Source organism: Clarias gariepinus, chromosome 24, assembly GCF_024256425.1.
Source record: "Clarias gariepinus isolate MV-2021 ecotype Netherlands chromosome 24, CGAR_prim_01v2, whole genome shotgun sequence".
Classification (NCBI taxonomy): Eukaryota; Metazoa; Chordata; class Actinopteri; order Siluriformes; family Clariidae; genus Clarias; species Clarias gariepinus.
In genome coordinates, this window is record NC_071123.1 from 5067359 (window position 1) to 5089087 (window position 21729).

Below are 21729 nucleotides of genomic sequence, written 5' to 3' on the forward strand. Positions count from 1 at the left end.
TCTGACTGTGGGAACTGTGGACACAATCATTTACCAACACCACGTGCACATTACAGGAACTCGGCTGGGAGTTATTGCCACATCCCCCATACAGTCCTGATCTCACTCCAAACCATTTCCACATGTTTGGGCCGCTGAAGGTGTTTCAGACATGAAGCAGTACGGCTGAGAAAACTTCCTACCTTAATGTTATCCAAGCACTAGTAAAAGCACTAGTGTGTGTCATGTGGTAATTGACAAAATATACCTGGTTAAAAATTATTTAGTGATATGTAATCAATATACTGTATGTTTTTCCCCTATAGTTATATGTACATATAAGTAACATACAGTATCATTTTATCCTTTATCACCATATGTTATGCAATCTGTCCAAATGTAGCGGATGTGAAAATGTGTGTTTTACATCACATTTCTGTATGGACGTAACCTGACTGCTCTGTCTCCACTGTCTCAACAATGCTAGTTATTCAATAATACGATAAGACGCATGTTGCTGCTCTGAATTTAAATTCTATTGCGCTGAATAATCTACTTGTGTTAGATATTTAAAAAAAAACAGAAAACCTATTTCAAAATACTACACAATCACTCATAAACTGTACACTTCATGTAATGAGAAGTTAAAATAATGAAACAGTTTTAGAAAGAAAGCTATATTAAAGAGTTCACTTCAGCATTTAAGAAGTAGTCTGATAGCGTCTAGTGCTAGTGTCTAGTGCTAGTGTCTAGTGCTATTGTCCCTTGCGATGTCCTGCCCCTGGAGCTGGCCCGGGGTTCCCAGGCAGAGGCCCAGCTGTCCTGGGTCCTGGTGCTCGGTTCACAGGACCTCGAGCGTGTGGATTTGCTGATGCCAGCGATATGTCTTTCTGCAGGTTCACACCATTCGCAGCTGATCCTGGCTTCACTTTTGATGGTTTTCCTCCACCATGTTTGTCTATAGTATGAAAAAAAATTGGTCAATGAATTTGAGACACGTAATGTCTCGAAGACATGGTTTTACTTTATTATTGTCAATAGAGTTAATCAAACCTTTTTGACCTGCTTGTTCTTCTGAATTCTGCATATTCGCGCTTTTGGGTAGTAAATCCTCTAAATCCTTCATGACTTGATTGGTGCTGTCTTTGTTATTCCTCCTGTTCTTTTCCTCATCTCTTGCCTAAGAACAATGTTAATGATAAAAAGTTTGCAAGAAATAAAAATGATTATTTTTGTTTAAAAAACATTGTCATGCTGTAATAAAAAGTGAGTGCAGAATTTAGTTAATATACACACTTACATATAAGTGAGAAATGTTTCCTATTTCTTTAATTTAATCTACCTAATTAAATTTCTTTTAATATGAAGGAATAAGGGGTGACAGATGGACAAATTGTATTGAAAAGCAATGAGATTATTTAAAGAAATGATGTATTTGTCTTTTTTAAATAAATTCCACAGTGTATAATATATATACTGTATGGGTAGAGATATTCGTTGATGCTGATGCTCGGTTTCTCAGTATTGGTATTTGCACTAAATAAAAGATGAAATAATAGTAAAATAAATAACAAATACAAGCCAAATTTAAATTCACTGTGAAAATATGTTGCAAAATATGTTAATCCAACAAATAAAAAAAAACAATATTTTCATACAAATGTGAAATATGTGTTAACTAAAAATGATATAGATTTACTGCATACAGAAAAATAGACAGGTAGAGTCTCATACTGGATTTAAAGACTCTTATAGAGCTTTTCCTAATAATCCCAAAATTGAGGGATGATCAGAAAATCACTGGCTGAGATCTGATTAATCATTAATTGATAATGAAGGTCCCTCGACTGACTGAACTGCTCATGATGAATAATACTGTTCCAGAACATCAGTAAGGTTCACTAAAACATTTAAAACTTCATATTTGCTTAATGTATCGACTGTATATACTTTACCCGTATTAATTGATAAAAAATGAAATTTATTTCTCCAAACTTACCATTTGCATTTTCTTCTTAAGTTCATTGTTGGCGTTCTTATAGGCCTCAGACACCGAGTTGAGATAATAAATTGCCAGACTAAAAACAAAACAAAAACGAGATTCTTTTGTTACTGAGAGCCAAATCATGTAACAAGTTGGTTGATGGACAGAGTTATTTATCAATGCAACAGAGCATGAAGATAATGCCGGAGTCACTCACACCATGAGCAACACAGCTGGGATGATGAGTCCGGGGTTGGCCGCGTAACCGAACAGCTTCCCCATAAACGAAGGCAGATCCAGTTCTATCGTCTCAATGATCACGTCAAACATCCGGTCTTTGCCACTGTGGGAAGAGAAGAGATGAGTGTGCGCTCACAAATCCGGTATTTAAAGCTACAGTTTAACAGAAAATATAAAGAGGTGGACACTGCAGTACATAATGAGAAATTATATTTAGATTAATAGGAAAAATGAACTAAGAAAAATATTGATAATATAAAAAATAATGATTTAGTTGATAAGTGTGGGTAACTTTTAGGAAAAAATGAGAACAAAGTTGAGCAGTACGATCAATGTTTCAATTATAGACCAATGATATAGTGTACTGTGTGTGTTTACGACCTAAAGGGCCCACAGTCAAAGGACGGCGGCAGGGACATGATGGTGTAGACGACAGGCAGCAGGCTGAGGAAGAGGATGAGAAGAAGGAGACCCATGTAGAAGTTGTTGGATTTCGAAGCCTTGAAGACTCGCTCATGAGGCACATTGGAAGCCATGACGGCCCAGCACTGGTAGTACATCGAGGTCAGAAGACGGAGGACGTTGATGCCGACTAGACCCGGAGCATAGAATGCTCCCATCCTAACACACATACATAAAGACACACACACACACACACACACACACACACACACTAGAATATGGAAGTGATTGAAATAAGCAAAGTGGACCTTACAGTGAGGTCTCTAATCCATGTTTTGGCTCAGTATTCATACAACTTCTCTTGCTGTAATCACACTTTCTGTGTATTACAGTACCTGTGTATATGCAGAAACCAGTATACACACTAAAGAGAGTTGTAGCCAGGTGTCCTGGTTTCAGGGGTGGTATTCATGCAGCCCAATAAAGGTTCTAACTATATTAACCTAAAATCACTGGATCTATTATGTTGCGGGGGGCCAGGAGAGTATCCCAGGATGCTTAGGGCACAAGATTGTGAATGGGGTGCCAACTCATTACAGGGCACAAGCACACACAGATACTCACACACCCTTTTATACAGTATTGGCAATTTTTGGAAGCACCAATCAACCTAGACTGTTGATTGAGCACCAGGACAACATGTACAGGACTGAAGGCAAGAACTGAACCCCCACCCCTGGAGGTGCAAGACACCATGCCACAGAACTGAAATACTGAATGCTGAATTCAAATTATCTTTTTTTAAGAATGCAAGAAATTTATCAAGTTCACCAGAACAATGACACAGGACAACCAACATGTGCACAAAAACATTACCGTATTGTGGCTCATGCATTTGCATCTTACCAAATCATCCCTTGATTGAAGACCAATCCGAGGACATTGCCGCTGATGTCAAACTCGGCATATGAGGGCTGGAGATAAAAAATAAAGGGGGAAGTTAGTTACCAAAATTGTGCAGTATTAAAAGTTTAAACCTATAACACCTACCCAGCCTGCCTCCAGGTCCCAGCACCAGCAATAGTTAAGAAAGCGCACAATCAGAGCTCTCGCAAAGTCCCCAATGAGGATGGTCAGATACGTCACTTGGATATCTGAGATGGTCAGTTTTACAAATTCCTACAGAGAACAGTACGTTAACTATACTACACGTTAACAAACATAGAAAAATACTGTAAGTGCAACCGTACAGTATGTCTGGGAAAAACCTTCACATGGTCAAATGTGGACATTTCCTTTCATACCAGGGGCATTCAAGTCAAGCCAGGACATTTGATTATGTAGAATAACAGAATAGTTATGAGATTTCTTTATTTCCTCCCGTTATTACCTATATGATCCACTGCTACACTAATGCGTTTATACTAGTGCTTGGATACCATTAAAATAGAAAGTTTTCTCCGATAACTGGAACCATGATTGAACTGCCTGTCCAACAAGTTTATTAAGTTATAATGATCATAGCTACCCAGTAAGTACGAATGCTGGACATCTTCAGGAACATACAAACTACAGACCTATTGGAGATGTCTTCAAGATCCATTAAAGCCCTAAAAATGGCCTCAGATGTCTTCAGGAAAATAAGAGGTCTTTAGGGTAAAAAACCTTTTAAGGAGTCTTGGTTTTAAATATCTTTTAGAGTTAACATAACTTAAGGCAGACTGTCTGCATTTAGCTCTCAGCTTTTACAAAGCAGACTACATAAATAACATTTTTAAGATAGACTTATAGACCGGTAACAAACTAACTGACTAGACAGAACTTCCAAAATCCAATATATATTAATTAGTAAAAAACATTGTAGTTCAAACACTACAAGCAATTTAAAAACGACAGTTAGCCTAATCTGCATGTTTTTGCACTGTAGGAGGAAACCGGAGAACACAGAGGAAACTGCCATGCACAGGGAAGACATGCAAACTCCATGCACACTGGCACATTGGCCTGAGGCAGGAATTGAACCTGGACCATGGAGGTGCAAGGTTATAGTGCTAACCACTACACCACCATGCTGCCATGGACCAGAACATCTTTTATAATAACCACCCCTAAGCAAAATGCATCTTCCCACGTTCATGTCAGACAATTCATATCTAATAAAACATTTCCACAGTAACACAGTGGGCGGTGAGAGATAACAGGGAGCCTCATTACTATCCCCACTGTTGTCTCCCAGCACGGGCCACGGATCACATCAGCAGGGTCGAGAGGGGGCGGCGTGCCCGTCATGTTCGGGTTACTTGCACTGTAGTTGGCATAATATTCCTTCATGAACCATATGCTGGCGTTCTTTATGGACTGTTCCTCCACCAGCTTAAAAAAACAAGCATACATATTGGATTAGTGTTCTGATATGTGCAGTGACAATAATCGTACACATCAGTCAACAACGTCATTGTCATGATTATACCTTTTCATTGACCTCATCGAACAGAGCCAACAGGAAGGTGTACAGGTTACCAAGGAAAAGGGCAAAGATGCGTCCAAGTTGCCACTTGAGGGCAATACGGGGGTGGTATTCCTCCAGCTCGGCGATAGTCTCAAACAGCATTGGGCCCACCAGTCCGAGTAGCGACATTATAATCTCCATCTGCATAAAGCCAACCAACATTTTACTCCCGTTGTATTTTTTTTAAACAGTACAGTATATATGAAGCTTTCCTTATCACAGTTAAAAAAAAAATTGTTAAATGCAAAAACCCCTTTTTGGAAGGCAATATTGTAAGATACAGTATACAATATTGTTTAGTTGTACAAAATTACGAGGGGTGTTCAAGTCAAACTGGGACTTTTGATTGTGCAGAATAACAAAACACAATTATGAGTAAGTAATAGTAAAAACTCTCTGTATTTCTCTATATAATTCCCTGCTACACTAATGCACTTATCCCAGTGTTTCACTAATACTTGGACACCATCAAGGTAAAAAGTATTACGTCTGCTTTATGTCTGAAAGGCTGGCCTCCTCCTCTAATAACCCAAACATTTGAAAATGGCTTGGAGTGAGGTCAGGACTGTATGGGGGATGTGGCAATAACTCCCAGCCAAGCCTAGCCTCATCACCGTGCTGTGCTTAAAGTCTTCTGTAAAAGTCAATAATTTTTAAGTCTTCATTCGTAAGAAATTTCATCACCAGTCCCATTTTGACTTAAACACCCCTTTCCAGTGTTACCAGGCCTTTGAATCCTCTTATCCAAATAGGAAGCATTTGTTATGCCACTAATAATAAAGCTTTATGAAAAAACACTTAAAGTTTTTCATAACTGGGGAACGGCAATTATCCTAATATGCTCCCATATGTCTTTGGACTGTGGGAGAAAACCGGAGGACCCGGAGGAAACCCACTAAGCACGGGGAAAACATGCAAACTCGTTGCACACAGACCTTGAGGCAGAAATCGAACCCGGACCCTGAAGGTGCAAGGAGACAGTGCTAACCACTAGGCCACCGTGCCGAGGTTAACAACTGCGATTTAAAAAAATATCTCTATACATATAGATAGAGTAACAAAGGTATGGAATGTAAAATGTGAAGACAGTTGTACTGTATTACCTCATTTTTCTCATACCAGCTCAGGTCATCCCTCCCAGCAAACTCTTGTGAGCGTTTGACCACAAAGTAAATGAGGTACCCACTGCCCCCCAGGATGCAGGTAATGAGGAAGTTAGCCAATACACGCAGGAATCGCCTAAGGTGGATGTTCTCATCCTTCTGGTTCTCTTGTTCATCCACGATGGACTCCTACAGCACACAGGATACAACCATTCAAAACAAGCACTCACACATTCAAGGCTTAGAGAAGACATGATGTACGAGTCAAAAGTTTCTAAATGAATGTTTATTTATTTATTTGTTTATTTTCCATAATCTAGAACAATAAAGGAGCTTTCAAGTGCATGTTGCATTATGTAATTATGCAACATCAAGAACAACAGTCATTATTTATATTGTAGTTATGGTTATTAGATGTTAATAGTTATTTTAAGACTGTTGTGGAACAGTTCTTGCAAAAACAGAATAGTCAAGTGTGTTTGCAAAACCCATCAAGCAACTGTTTCTCCCAAGAAGGCAGAACCTACAGTACTGTACTGTGCTGTAGAGGAGAAGTTCATTTAGAGTTACCAGCCTTAGAATTCACTAATTAACAAACTGTACCTCAGATTAAAGCTGTTTTTAAGGATTTACAGAACACAGACACATCTCAATATCAACTGTTTAAAGGAGATTATTGCATATTTTGGATGCCTAAAGAAATTAAAATAAAAAAAGGAGTTGAGTCATTGAGGAGTTGTTGTTCTTAGTACACATATTATGCCAAATGAATGTACTGTCCGTTCAAAGACTGAGTATTACAGTAGGGCCACCACGAAACAAAAACAAATAAAGAAATAATTATTATTACATTACATCTTTTTTTTATTTTTTAAGAATTCTTTTTTTTTTCTCTCTCAGAATTGTGGCAAACTTTCAGGCTGGTCTGAGGTAAGATAATTTAGCTAACAATAGCTGCTAGTTAGCTAAAGAACCCCACCTGTGTGTGAAAGAAACGGCTAAGATGTCTGAGCTTTTTATATTTTTCTGTAGAATGTTTGCAGGGTGACGAAGACGGTGAAGTGACGAATGACCGCTAAACTGTTAACTGTAGTGCTAGCATGACGCAGGCATTTAGTTAGGTTGCTAGCGTTAGCAACCACATATCTTTCTAAATATAAACGAAATACTGAACATAAATGTCGCCTGCTGTTTAGCGATGTTTAGTCACGTTATTTTGGTTAAAGCTATTTCTTGTATTTTTAATCACACTTAAAATACCGACGGTTACATGCGCGTGCTTAATCTGCGGTTCGGTTCTGGTTTCGGTTTGTTCTTATGAGTAGTGAAGCGGTGGAGAGGAACAAAGTATAAATATTGTTTATTTGCTAAATTAAGTATCATGAATTTTAATTGAATCTATCTCTATATTTTTTCACAGCAGTTTGTGACTGAAAAGTGTCCTGTCTGCGTCTGACTTTAGGAGTTTCCTGACCAACCGTCTCTAACGGTCATATTTAAAAGTTATAACGAAGTACAAAACGATTCTGTTGGTGTATAAATTTTTTTTCTATGATTAATGCTTATTTGTGGTGTTTTATGTTTTGTACATCTTTTCAAATTGAGACCTCATTTGTATGTTGCTGCTGGTGTAAAACAGTGTTTTTATTAAATATAAAATAAAAATCTCAGTTTTATCCCGTTTGTCTTATGCTTCCTTCCTTCACAGAATTCTGTTGACCATAGTTAATTATAATTAACCAAGGGTATTTAATTAAAATAATAGGAGGAGGGTGTTTTAATAAAATGACGTCTATACGACATGCATCAGATGTATGAACATCTGATTAACATCATCTAAAGAGCGGATCAGGGACGTTTTAATTCTTTTACGTCTTAAATACGTAGGCTAAGCATCGTTCTAACATCGGGCACGGACGTCTCCGCGACGTGTGTGAGCAAACCCCCTCTGCCAGATAAAAAAGTTGATGTCACATAGACGTCTCCGCGACGTGTGTGTGCTATCTGGGGAATTGGTGTCAGAATTCTTACTTTTATCTCAGGGAAATCTGATTTAGTGTCAGAATTCTTACTTTGTTTTTTAGATTTTTGATTTAGTCTGAACTCTTTTCATCCCCAGACAACAAGCCCATAAAAACAAGCCCACACGCGTACACATGCTTTCTAAAACATCCTCAGATTCATACACACACCTTAAAGCTCGTGGTTATGGAGGCAAACTTGTTGTCAGCCGTCTCTGCGTTTCCGATGAGGTAGTCCCAGCTTGTGAACATCTTCCAGGCGAAGGTGAACTCGCTGTCCTCGCCGTCCCCACCCCCCACATCTGCGTTTTTAGCCATCCTAACGGCGAGAGTGGACTGCGTTCATAAAAGTGGGAATCCACTCTAGCTGGCAGGATAACAGAAGCGCATTCTTCTGTTTTGACACATGGCGCAAGTAACCAGGTTCGAGCCGCGGCAAGTCATTCAAAATCGAATTCTAAAGTTTTTCAGGCTCTATTTTCACGCAGGCGCAAGCAGGATTTACTGGTATAACGCTGACGTTGTTACCTATTGGATGTGAGTTATTGTTTCCTAATCCATGAGAAGTCAATTTTTTTTTGTGGTTAAAATGAAAGGCATCTAAACTGATATTGTGAGACTATGACAATTAAAACAATTTAACAAACTTTAAAGCTAAAATTTAGCCAATATTAGATTTTTTTAGTGCAGACAGAACGCCAAAAACATCCTCTCTAGAGTCCCTTTAAGGGCATAGACTTCTAGTTCCAGGTTTTTGGATATACATGAGTATGTCAACTCACTCACAGATGACAATGTGATGTACTGTAAGAAATAGATTTTGCGTCATTTTTTTTGCTATAGTTGGAATGTAGTCACAGCAACAACTGAGACGTTTTCCCAGACAGATTTTTAGACAGTTATTTAAAAAAATGACCTTAAACAAAAAAGATTCAATAAAATCTCAAGCCAAACTTATTAAATATTAGTTTGCAAATCTATATTTCTTCGCCCTTAAAGAGGCTCTCAGAGACAAAAATAAAAGTAACGTATAAAGGAATTCACTTATAATGTATTTTCCCACATGCGCCATGATCACGAAAATAGAAGCCTTTAACATACAGTATAAAGACATAACCTACAGTATAATCTTATTCATACATGCTGATGTACAGTACTGTGCGAAAGTCTTTGGCACCCTGTTTTTTTTTTTTTTTATAGTCAGCACAAAAAACATTTCTGATTTCCAAAAACTAGTATACCAGCAAAAAAAAAATAAAATCTTCAGGAAAATATATGTAGGCCAAAAAAAAAAAAAAAAAAGCAAAAATCAGCAAAAAAAAAAAAAAAGCTGCTGAGTTTTGCTGCATGAAAAAGAAGCAGTTTTGCAGGATGTTCAGTAAAAATATGCAGGTTTTTTTTTTTTTATTTATAAAACTGCACAAAATGTTCCTAAGACTATATTTAACCACAATATTTATCCTCCCAATTATTGACTTTGTTTCATTAATATTTACTGCTTGTATAGTATTTTTTTAATGTAGAAAATTTTACATTAGGGATTTTCATGTGCCTAAGACTTTTGCACAGTACTGTACTTCACCTCTACATCTACATCTTTTAAGATTGACAACTGCTGTATATACACACTGCCTGGCCAAAAAAAGTCATCCTTTGGATTTAAATTAGCATACTCCTAAAAGCATTTGATTTCCTAATAACTGCAGTGATTAATATGTTTCAGGTGACACCAATTCATTGTGTAACTTCTCATTTCTTAAACTGCCATGTCAGAAAACATGGTCATGGAAAAACATGTTTCAACTTTGTTTCAGAAGAGCCAAAGTATTCGCCTGCACCAAGCAAAGAAACAACTGGGAAGATTGCTGCAATGACTGAAATTGGGTTATGAACTGTTCAATGCATCAATAAAATCTTGAAGGATAGTGCTGAATCGCCAGCATCATAGATAAAATATGGACAGAAAAGAAATCATGAAAGGGTGTGATCAGAAGTCACTTAAACGCTTGGTGAAGTTGTATCAGAAACGAATCAACAGTAAAAATCAGGGGTGTGATTATAGTATAGTAAGAGCATTTTCATACACACAATGTGATGAGAACTCACAGGATTGGCATTAAACAGCTGTGTGGCTATACGGAAAACCACTCAATAGTGAGACTATTCAGGGAAAAAGGAAGTTGGTAGAGAACATAAAGATTGGACTTTGGAGCAATAGAAAATGGTAATGTGGTCTGATGGTTTCTGATTGACCCTATTCCAGAGCGATGCATGCATTAGGGTAAGAAAGTGAATGATGCATGCAGCATGCATAATGGCCACTGTATAAGACTCTGGAGGCAAGATCTAACACAGCAACGTTATTTGGCAAAAAAAATTTGCTGGTGATCTGAATGTATTAAATGACAAGGGTCTCAGATCTATAGAGTTTTTCTTCCCTAATGGCACAGGCATATTTCACTCAAACTGTAAAAGACTGGTTCTGGGAGCACGAGGAATCATTTTATGAAATGAAATTATCATCATTGAAAGTCTCTAGGATGTGCTGGAGAAGACTTTATGGAGTGGTTTGACTATTCCATCATCAATTCAAGATCACAGCCAAAAATAAATCCATCTGTTTGGATAGAAATAAATGTTGTGCTTTTGCAAAAGGATGTCCTATCAGGACAAAAGTTAGTCCAATGAAATGTTGAAGTGTTACATTTTTTTTTGGCCAGGCAGTGTACTTGTATGGGAGCTTAGACACCTTAAACTGATATGCATTACAGACAGACTAGCAACATTAAATATAACCTGCACTAATATTTCATGCCATTTCTAGCAACTCTAGTAATGGATGAAATGAGACTCACGTTCGGATCACAACCATCAGACTATACCCGAAGTTCCCAATGCCCACCAAAAGGTAGGACAGAGGGAGGCGGAACTTCAGGAAGCCAATGGTTCTCTGGTCATTATAGTACCCATAGAATAACACAGAGTACTTGCAGTAACCCTGTTAAAAATAAAAACAAGATTTAATATAATGTTGAAAAAAAAAAAGGCAATGCATTCTGGAGAATAAAAATATATACCAAAATATGGACTGGTGGTGTATAGTTAAATAGGTCTTACACTAAAGTCTGTGAGAACTGAATAGTCCATTGCAGTGTCCTGTTCCTCTCGTGGCACTGTTTTTCGAGGAATAGAACCATACGGGAGGCCCATGAGAACCTAGAAGAAATGTGTTCAATTTCAGTTCAATGGAATATATATAGCATGTGATTATTAAATACATATACAAGGTACATGCTAAGATCAGATTTAAGCTGATTACTGCTAGCCTTACGCTCAATTCTACTGACACAGCAAACTTACCACATTATAGGCACAATAAAGCATTAATACCCCTTGCATTTGATTTATTTATGCATTCATTTTTAAGACATATGAACCATGGTTGTTGCATATAACTAAATCATGACCCGTTCTGACCTCAGGGATCACAATCAGGCCGAAGGTCAAACTGAAGAGAACGAGGTTCATGCCATACATCCAGCGGAGGAAGATGAAGTACGAGGCAACTGATGAACCAAAGTGACCTAAAAAAATATGTAGTACAGGATTATCGTTTTATACATTTTATACCATTAGTTTGTAAAATAAAATAAATGCAGTTCTTATTGTTTTGACCAGGTGAAGTGGTGCTTCGAGGTAATGCTTATAAGTCAAATACCTGCTGGGGAGAAATAATGCTCCTATTCCACAATTATCATTATTAGCTTCGTTTTTATTTGATGACTTGCCTAAATGGTCCTTAAAACATTAAAAATGGTTACCCTTAGCTGAAAGGAAATTGGTTTGGATGGTCAGGAACAACCCAGGAACCAACAAGGCTTAGGTCTGCCATGAACTGGAAGCTGCTGGAACACCAGTGTGACTGTCTACAGCAAAGTCAGATTTAGATGTTTGGATTGGATTAATGTTCTAGGATGTTGATTTGAGAATCTGAGGAACCTGGTCTCATCTTTGCCGGGTTGGTGGGTTGCCACACCCCAGTCGCTGGATGTAGTGCTGGTCACAAGCCTGGTCAGGAAGGGCATCTAGCATAAAACCTGTGCCAAGTTGCGTGTAGGATGGATGGGCCGTTGTGGGGACCCGTTGGCGGGAGCAGCCGAAAAACAGTTTAGGTGTGTTTTGAGAAATAAACCTAAGGTTTCAATCCCAGGAACACTGTACAAACCGTTAAGCATGATTATGGTAAGGCCAGGGTTTGCTGCCAATGGAACTGGTGTATTGCTCAAAGTGGATGGAATAACGAAGAAGGATGAGGAAAAACCTCAGAATTCATCACTGGAATCTGGAGAAAATTGTGTATTTCTACAGTTTTGTTATCCTGTATACATGTTGGTGAACGAAAAATCAAGGAGGGGCCAATTTCTTGGGATTTTCTTCTATTATATGGTATGATATACGATCATTCACCCACAGAAAGTAAGAGAATCAGTGTTAAATCCAAAATTACTGAGGTTGAACAACTTGTTTGCTACAGACTAGTATTTCATTTGAATTTGAAAGAATTGCTCACAACAGCCTTAATCACAATAATAAATTCAACCAGACCACTTAAATTGTTGTGTTTTGTACCTTATCCTGTAAAATTAAAGATCGGTAGCAACACTTGACAATTTTTTATGTACAGTATGTCGATCCTGTAATTTACAGCTCACACGGAAATGTGCCACTCACTTTCAACCTCTTTAATTTTGCGTTCCCAGGGTATGCAGGCTGTCTTGAAATTGTCAAAATCTCTCTGAAACTTGATCCATTTCTGACAGAGAAGCAACAACAATAAACCAATCAGTATGGAAATAAAGCATACCGTCAACAAAGCGTAAGATATTTTCTTGTATTCTTACCTTCGTCATCATGACTTTGAAAGCATATAGTTTCTTGCCCTTCCCTTTGCCCAAGGCACCTTCAAACTTATCGACAAACACCTGAGCTTCCCTAACAGCAGAAGATCAGCAAGTGAGTAACGATATAGTTTTGTAGACAGCACTGGCTGGATTCGACAACTTAAACTTTCCATCTAGTATGAATTTGTAAGGAGTAGGGGTTCGCAAAGACTAGTCAAGTACTTAACTAATACAATAACTAGCTGCGCAGGGCAGACAGTGAGAAGATCCAGGCTAAATAAATATAGTAGCCAATTCTGCAGTCAACCGCACAAGACTATCCTGGGAAAAAAATTATTTTAATTTAATGAACTGGTGAACACTTGGTTTTTAATGAAGTAATAAGAACGCGCAAGACCGTTTTAAATTCTAAGCGACTACAATACTATCAATGAATTTCCTCCTGTATTTATTTTTTTCTTTTGTTTAAAGAAAGCGTTCAGAGCCATGGGTTGCACATCACTATCCAAACCCTCTCAGCCAGTTTAGAGCTGAACATAGTGGAAAAACCTCCCTGACTGCATGTAGTCATCCCATCATTACTTCTGTGTCACATCTCATTTTAAGAATGAATGATTTTTAGCCCGGTTCTCAAATAGTCTAATATGACACATATAGTTAATAGTGCTGCTAATAAGAAAGCATGGAAGGTAAAACTTTGTGTTGAAATTTTACATATTGATTCTTCAAATAATTATCAATATCCTATCAATATCAAATATAGTTTTTTTTCCCCTCCAGATTTTCTCCCTAATTTCAATCATATCCGATTCCCACCCATCACTAGGGGGACTCCCACATTAAGGCTACTACCAGTCAAGGAGGGAGGGCTAAAGACTATCCCATGTTTCCTCTGAACCATGTTTCCCCATGACGCTAGCTGACTGCATCTTTTTGTACTGCTCGCTCAGTCACTGTTTGGGGGGGTCCCACCCCACCCCGCTGAGAGATCTCGGCCAATCAGCTCTCTACAGGCCCTCGGCTGTGGAAGGCTATAGCATCACCCAGGAATCGAATGAGATCAAACACAGTTTTTGCTTTAAGTTTGGGAAAGGCATTAATCAATCTGCATATACTACTTTTTATTATATAGATTGTCTAGTTTAAAAAAAAAAAGAATAGCTGTGCCACCCATAGTAAGTAAGCAAATACCAAAGATTTGGAAAGCAATACGAAAATGGTAAAAGTAAACCTTAAACTCACTAAAATCTGGAGAGTTAATAAGTTAATAAGGTAAAAAAAAAAATTTTTTTTTACTTTTAAAAAAATTGTAATGCTATTGAGTTTTTAGCAAAAATAAATAAATTTTAAGTTTATTTAAAACCAGTAAAAATAGTATTTTCTCCTATAGCTTTTGTGTGCAATACATGAGGGTGTTCAAGTCAAACCAGGACTTTTTGTAAAACCATTTACAGAAGTTAGATAACTTGTCACCAACTTGCTGAAGAGATGCATCTGTCTGTGGGAACTGATCATTCACCAACACCACTTGCACATTACAGGAACTTGGGAGGTGTTACCACATCCCCAGTACAGTCCAGACTCTCACTCCAAGACATTTTCACATGTTTGGGGCATTAAAGGAGTTCCTGGGAGGCCAGCGTTTCAGATTCAGTGTGATCATGGCTCCGGCATACTGAGAAAATCACTGACGGTATCAAAGCTTGGATGAGTGCATTAGTGTAGCAGGGGATTATAAAGAGAAATAAAGGGAGTTTTTACTCTCATAAGTGTCTTCAGTCCCAGTTTGACTTGAACACCCATATATGATTGAAGCTATCTAATCCTGATCTTTCCTACACCCTGCTTCCTTTTATATAATTTTTATTATATAAAAATTAAAATTTTAATAAATCAATCCTACATCTTCACTTGACCACAGATTTTCGCGAGCCATTGATGGACTTTTTGAGAACACACTTTCACACTCGTTCACAGTACTTGAGGTGTTTGAGTCTCCTCTTCATCCGCCATGGCTTGCTCCTAATGTTAGCGATCAGCTTCTTCTTTTCCTCCACCTCTTCCATTAGCCGGGCTCTCTCCCCCTCTGACATGGACTCCTCCTCATCCTCTTCCCCCCCCTCTGACTTAGAGTCCTCACTGACATAGTGGGGACGCGCAGGGGTGGGAGGGAAGAAGAAAGAAGGAGCAATGAGCAATGCTACAACTGGGTATTAACAGATTTATGCTGATCTGGGGCCAGTTTTGCAGCTTCAGCCATGTCAGGTTCCTAGACCAGCATAAAAAGGGGAAAGCAGAGCCGGTTGGTCAAAGGGTTTCTTCTCTTAAAGCAGGTGTGGAATTATGCAATAAATGCAGCTCAGCTAATATTTGGCAGAAATACACACAATGTTAAGCCATAATGTTTAAAAAAATCACATAAATTTCACATGTAAATTATTAAATTAGTAACATATGAATTAAATTTGGAACATATGGAGTTACAATTTTTTCATTGAGGGATTGTATTTCCACATGATGCATTTATTTTTGCATGTATTTTTATCAAAACATGGTTAATTAGTTCTTTAAAAAAAAAGTTATTTTCACATGTAATAATTTACAAGGCACCTAAAGGGATGCAAAAGAGGCTATGCTATGCAAAACAGAAACTCTAGTAGTAACATTCGATTTTATGTCCCATTAGCGGCTCTGTTACATTTGATGCAGTAATCATCACATGTGATTTTTCTTACCAAAATAAATATAAATATATGTATATTATATATATGTATATAAAATAATTTTTTTTTTTCCCACATTGATTTGCATTTTACTTATAATTAGGACACATGGTCCATTTATTGTCACATGATTTTTTTTTACACTTGCTTTGTTTTCTTTTTAAATGTGATTTTTTAAAATGAATTTATTTTCAAATGTTAAATTTTTATGTATTTTATGCATTACGTTTATTTTTTCCATATGTATTTCCCCAACTAGATTCCTTTATTTACATCAAATTTTTGCACAATTTATTTTTTTCATGTGATTTTTTTTAAAACAATGTATTATTTCTCACGTGATATCATGAGATATTTTAATAATAATTATTATTACTTTATTTTTCTATTTTCCTACAACATTAATTTATTTTTACATATTTACTTTTTTTACAATGAATTTATTCAGCTTTTTAATTATTTTTTTATTAACACATAATATATTGTTTTTCTCGTGTGATTTTACACAAAATTATATTATGTTTTTGTGTTTTTTTCTCTCCACATAATTCTTTTTTTATGTGATTTATCCGTATAAAATTATTAAATAAAATTAACTTATTCTCTCATAATTTTAATCATGATTTTTTTTTTAACGATTCATTTATTATTTTGTGCATGTGGCACAATATCACCCAAATACCTATTTTTTTAATTAACATGATGTCACATAGGAAATGTGATTACGTTATTTGCTAAATTCCATGAAAATGAATAATCGCATGGAAATGTACTATGTGTGGTTTTCAAACAATAGCCGGACAATTAGAAAATTATTTGCATGTAACTTCATAAAACATGATCGTTCCTAAAATGAATTTTTCAGGGTACAGTTCTGTAAAATCCAAACCAATAAACCAAAATGTTTTGATTCACTCCTTAAAAATGAAATCACCCACCACACCCACTCACCACTTTGAGTCCTCACTGGGAATAATGGGGAAATGCAGGGATGGGGGAGGAAGAAAAAAGGAGCAATGATCAATGCTACTATATGATATTAACAGATTTATGCTAATCTGGAAACAGTTATGCAGCTTTGCAGCTGCATCAGGTTCCTAAACCAGCACAAAAAGGGGAAGGCAGAGCCTGATGGTCAAAGAGTTTCATCTTTTAATGTAATCATGGAATAATGCAATCAGGCAGTTATGTAATATAGTCCAAGTCAATTAACAACCAATCTTAGGCACAAATGCATATTTACATGCACGACCATTAATGCATGTAAATCCAGAATGCTAAAAAGTATGCATGTCAAAGTTGAGCCCCTTACGGAAAAATCACATCAACCTATGAAATGTGTTATGAATTGAATAATTACATGAATCACATGTGAATAATTTTCCTGTGTAGTTCATGGGATGAAATTTTCACTTGTGATTTTGACACCTGATTAATATATTTACAGAAGTGATATTAACATGGGATTTTTACATGTGGTTATTTTACCACAACCTTTTATCACATGTTAAATTTTTAACACGTTATTTCTGGTATTTTTTAATGTTTGATTTGCTTGTTTTCACAAGTGGTTTTACTCACATTTCTACATTTAATTGACTTTTTCATATGATTTTTATAAGTTGTTTATTTGTTTTTACCTGTGATATTAAGTTATGAATAATTCATTTACATAAATGATTTTAACATATTTTTTAATCACATGATTATTTTCACATGTGATTTCTTTAAACCTGTGACTTTGTTTTCACTCATGTGATTCCCCTTTGATTTCTAACTATGATTTTAGTACTTGACTACATTTGAGACTATATTCAATTTAATCTTATCTTAATTTTCCCACATGAATAATTGATTTACACGTGTGATCACATGGTATTCAAGTAATCACATGTGAGATGTGATTTTTTGTGTGTAAGGGAGACAATGATGAATGAAGAATTATTTCCTTATCACTTAGGTACAGTATTCTTTAAACATGAGCGTCACTAGAAATGTGTTTATATTGAAAGTTATGTAATAGTTAACATAATGCAAAACTTTTTTAAAAAGACATTAAAATGTTTCGATTCACTCCTGAAAAAATCAAACCACCCACCACGCCCACTCACCACTTTGAGTCCTCACTGGGATAGTGGGGACATGCAGGGGTGGGAGGGAAAAAAGGAGCAATGAGCAATGCTATTACAGAGTATTAACAGATTTATGCTGATCTAGGACCAGTTTTGCAGCTTCAGCTTTATCAGGCTCCTAGATTAGCATAAAAAGGGAAGAGCAGAGGCTGATGGTCAAAGGGTTTCATCTTTTTAAAGCAATCACTGAAAAATGCAAGTCCATCTTAGTTTAAAAAAAAATACTTTGGACACCAATGAATATTTACATGTATAACTAATAATGCATGTAAATATTTAGGTTAGGGCCCCTTACAGAAAAGTCACAGAAACATCACATGGGAATAATCACATGTGATGCTTCTCACATAATAATGATTAAAAATTTATGAAATTATGCAAAATCTTATAAAATGCAGTGTATGGGCTTTTAACTTAATGTATTTTTGTGCAAGTTGATGCAATTATTTTCACATGATGTTTTCTAATGAGTTATTTATTGTCAGTTATTTTCCTGTGATTTTTAACAATTTACATTATATATATATATATAGTTTTTTACACATGATTTTTGCATATAATTTGTAGACGGACACATTTATACTGTATATCAGAAATTCACAAATGATTTTTACACCAGAATATTTAAATTGTCTTTATTCATTAACTTAGTTTTACATGTACGTGTTTTTTTAATGATATGAGTGATTTATTTTAAAAAATGCTTTTATAACTAATTGATTTATTTTCGTTAATTTATTCGTTAATTAATTTTAATTTTTACTCATGTTTTATAAATTATTCATTTTCAATGGTGATTTTTACACAGTTTTTCATTTTTCACATTAGATTTTTCATTTTCAGGTGTGATTTTCTGTGAATCACATTATTCATTATTCCATGCGAAAAACAGATGATAACATGTAAAATGCAAGTGAATTTTCCATAAGGGGGACAAAAGTGAAGAATGATTTGCCAGTCACTTAGACACTCTTAAAACATGAACATTGCTAGAAATTAAAGCTGATCAGGGACAGTTAAAGTTAAAAATTAAATTATTATTATTTTTATTTTCAAAATCACTCCTTAAAAATAAAATCACCCACCACACCCACTCACCACTTTGAGTCCTCACTGGGAATAGTGGGGACGCGCAGGGGTGGAAGGGAAGAAGCCATTATGTAATTATGCAATAAGTATAGATCAGTTAAAGAATATTTTGGCCATAAATGCATATTTACATGCATAATCATTGATGCATGTAAAGCCAAACCATAAAAAAAATAAACTGTGTGTTTTTGTTGGCTGGACAATGATGAAGAAATATTGTTCCTAAATCATAGATCTTTTGCATCAACTGATCCGATTTAAGTTTTTTTTTTTTACAATTTAGTTATATATTTTTTTCAATAATAATTTTCCAATATTTTTTTTTGTTTCTAAACCACCATACCTACTGCTCTTCTTCTTGGAACTTTTGCCTCTCTTGTTTTTTCCTCCCGCTGGCTTGCCTCTCTTTCGGTTCCCTGCGCATCTCTTCGGAGGAATGTCATAATCACTGTCATCTTCCGACGCCTCCCTCGGAACTGCCTTCTTTCTGTTCGCTGCCTTGCGGCCTTTACGAGGCTCGGCCTCTTCGTCCTCGTCCCCTCCGTCCTCACTGGCGGCTGCTTTGCCCTGTTTGCCTGCAGCTGCTTTACCGTTTTTGCCTTTACTTTTGCCTTTCTTGTCGTCTGAATGCATACAGGCAGGTTTATATGGATGCAGGTAAAACAACGCAACACATTTATCACATCATAGCTTTGGGATAAGTCATGTGATGAACGGCAGAAATGTGTCCTGATTGTGCAGTAAACTAGAGCGGCAGCAGCCAGACCAAGAATGCTTAAGAATCTTTAAGCTACCTCAATGACATTTTAAAGCCTGGCGGTTAGAAGACGACTTGGTAGGAGAAATGTGTTCGTGAAATAAAAAAAATGTAAAAACTTACTCAATAAACAACAGCAAAGTCCAATGAAATGCCTTTGTTTGCATTAACCAGTGTTCACTTGATGCTAATGAAAGCTACCTCATCGAACATAGCATGCTAGCCCTTGGCTAAATACAAGGTAATGTTTCCGGTTTAGGGATAAGGGGTTTAGGGATTACAGTTTATAGACTACAGTTAAGGGATCACAGTTTATAGATTATAATTCATGGATTAGGGTTTAGGGATTAGGGTTCAGTAATTAGGGTTTAGGAATTACGGTTTAGGAATGTTATCTAGCTAATAATGTACTGTTTATGCAGAAAAAAATTGAGAATATTTAACATTTTACATTATTCTAACTAAACACATTGAAATTTTTTCCTTTACTGTATGTATGTATGTATATATATATATATATATATATATATATATATATATATATATATATCATTATTATTTTTTTTCGCATTAGCGTTGAAATGTAGCTGTGTTCATGTTCAATGTCCGAACGAACCTCTTCATGATGCCACAGATGTGTTGAACTGTTGAGTCAACTTTCTGATGATAAATTTTCCATACAAGGACATTCATCCCAAAGTGGGGTAATCGCAGTTATCATTTTAAAGTTGGCCAGCTACCAGATGTTAGCTAAGTTATTTAGCTTTAACCTTGCTCTATCACTGGATCACTGGTCAGCCAGCCAGCATTGATTAAAAGACCAGCTTGTATTTTGCAGTTCATGGTACATACTGCATCGAAATTATAATTCAATTATAGTTTTTTAATGTACTCGTATAGAAACCTATCAATTCAACAAACATTTTTACTACGACGTTAATCAACTAAAAAAAAAAAAAAAACTCTTCTAGTTGTTACACCACTTTCATCTTTTTTTTGTTGCCATTCTTCAGCTTTCAGGTTACATTTAACTTAAACACATTTCTGTCCAGTACGAGGCTTATTTTCCAGCCAAAAGATTAATCTTTTTGTGGCTGCAGCATATAGTAATAACAAAGCAAAGAATCCATAAATTCTACAAATCTACACATATAGAAATGGTGTGTTTGTACTTACCCTCAATGCTGTCATCAATCTCTATACCCACTAAATAAGAGAAAGAAAAAGAGAAAGAAAGACCCCACACGAAAGGTTCCCCCAAAACAGGACAATAAAAAAAATAAAGCATCGAATAATTTATATATGAAAGTACGTATTACATTTTTAACGTCCCACCTTCTGCTAATTTTGCTGTATCACTTTTCTTGGGCATTTTGAAAGTCCTTGAGCTGCTCCGTTTCGGTCAGGGCGCTCTAAACGTGTCTGCGGACAGTCTGGTGCGTTCCCCCAGTATAAGGTGTGCAACTACTACCCCGTAACTGACTCCCTATATCCATGGCAACGTCACATGATCTCAAGGTCCCATCAAATATGTCAAATTTCAGCAGACACGTAGTGAACGTGTCCAAGCATACCGCACGGAACCAATCATCTTTCATTTAAGCCGAGAGGTGTGAGAATCCAAGATGGGTAATGCAGATGAGTAATTATTTAGTAATGAGGTATAAGATCAAAGGGGGGAAAAAAAGAAAAGAAAGAAATGATCTGGAACCCGTTTTTATACACTGTTTGACACATCGAGCGAGCGATACGATCACAGTGCTTTCTTTTGACCAACAAAACAACATATTACGCCTGGCTAAACCGTCAGATACACTCTCACTCATAGAGACACATGACACCGTGACACTTAGCACTTGTCGAGAGGCGAGCACCATTAAACATTTAAT

General features: G+C 36.4%; 1 protein-coding gene across 1 annotated transcript; it reads right to left on the reverse strand.

Moving 5' to 3' along the window:
- Window positions 1–526: 526 nt before the first annotated feature.
- Window positions 527–21212, reverse strand: tmc2a (transmembrane channel-like 2a). The gene is given in 20 exon segments (XM_053485682.1): window positions 527–937; window positions 1033–1159; window positions 1979–2057; window positions 2181–2306; window positions 2585–2824; window positions 3512–3579; window positions 3656–3784; window positions 4820–4978; window positions 5076–5255; window positions 6218–6406; window positions 8410–8557; window positions 11094–11236; window positions 11356–11454; window positions 11716–11822; window positions 12970–13051; window positions 13140–13230; window positions 15120–15261; window positions 19332–19706; window positions 21017–21046; window positions 21176–21212. Coding segments are annotated over 20 exon segments (2754 nt in total). The 3' UTR covers window positions 527–734.
- Window positions 21213–21729: the final 517 nt, after the last annotated feature.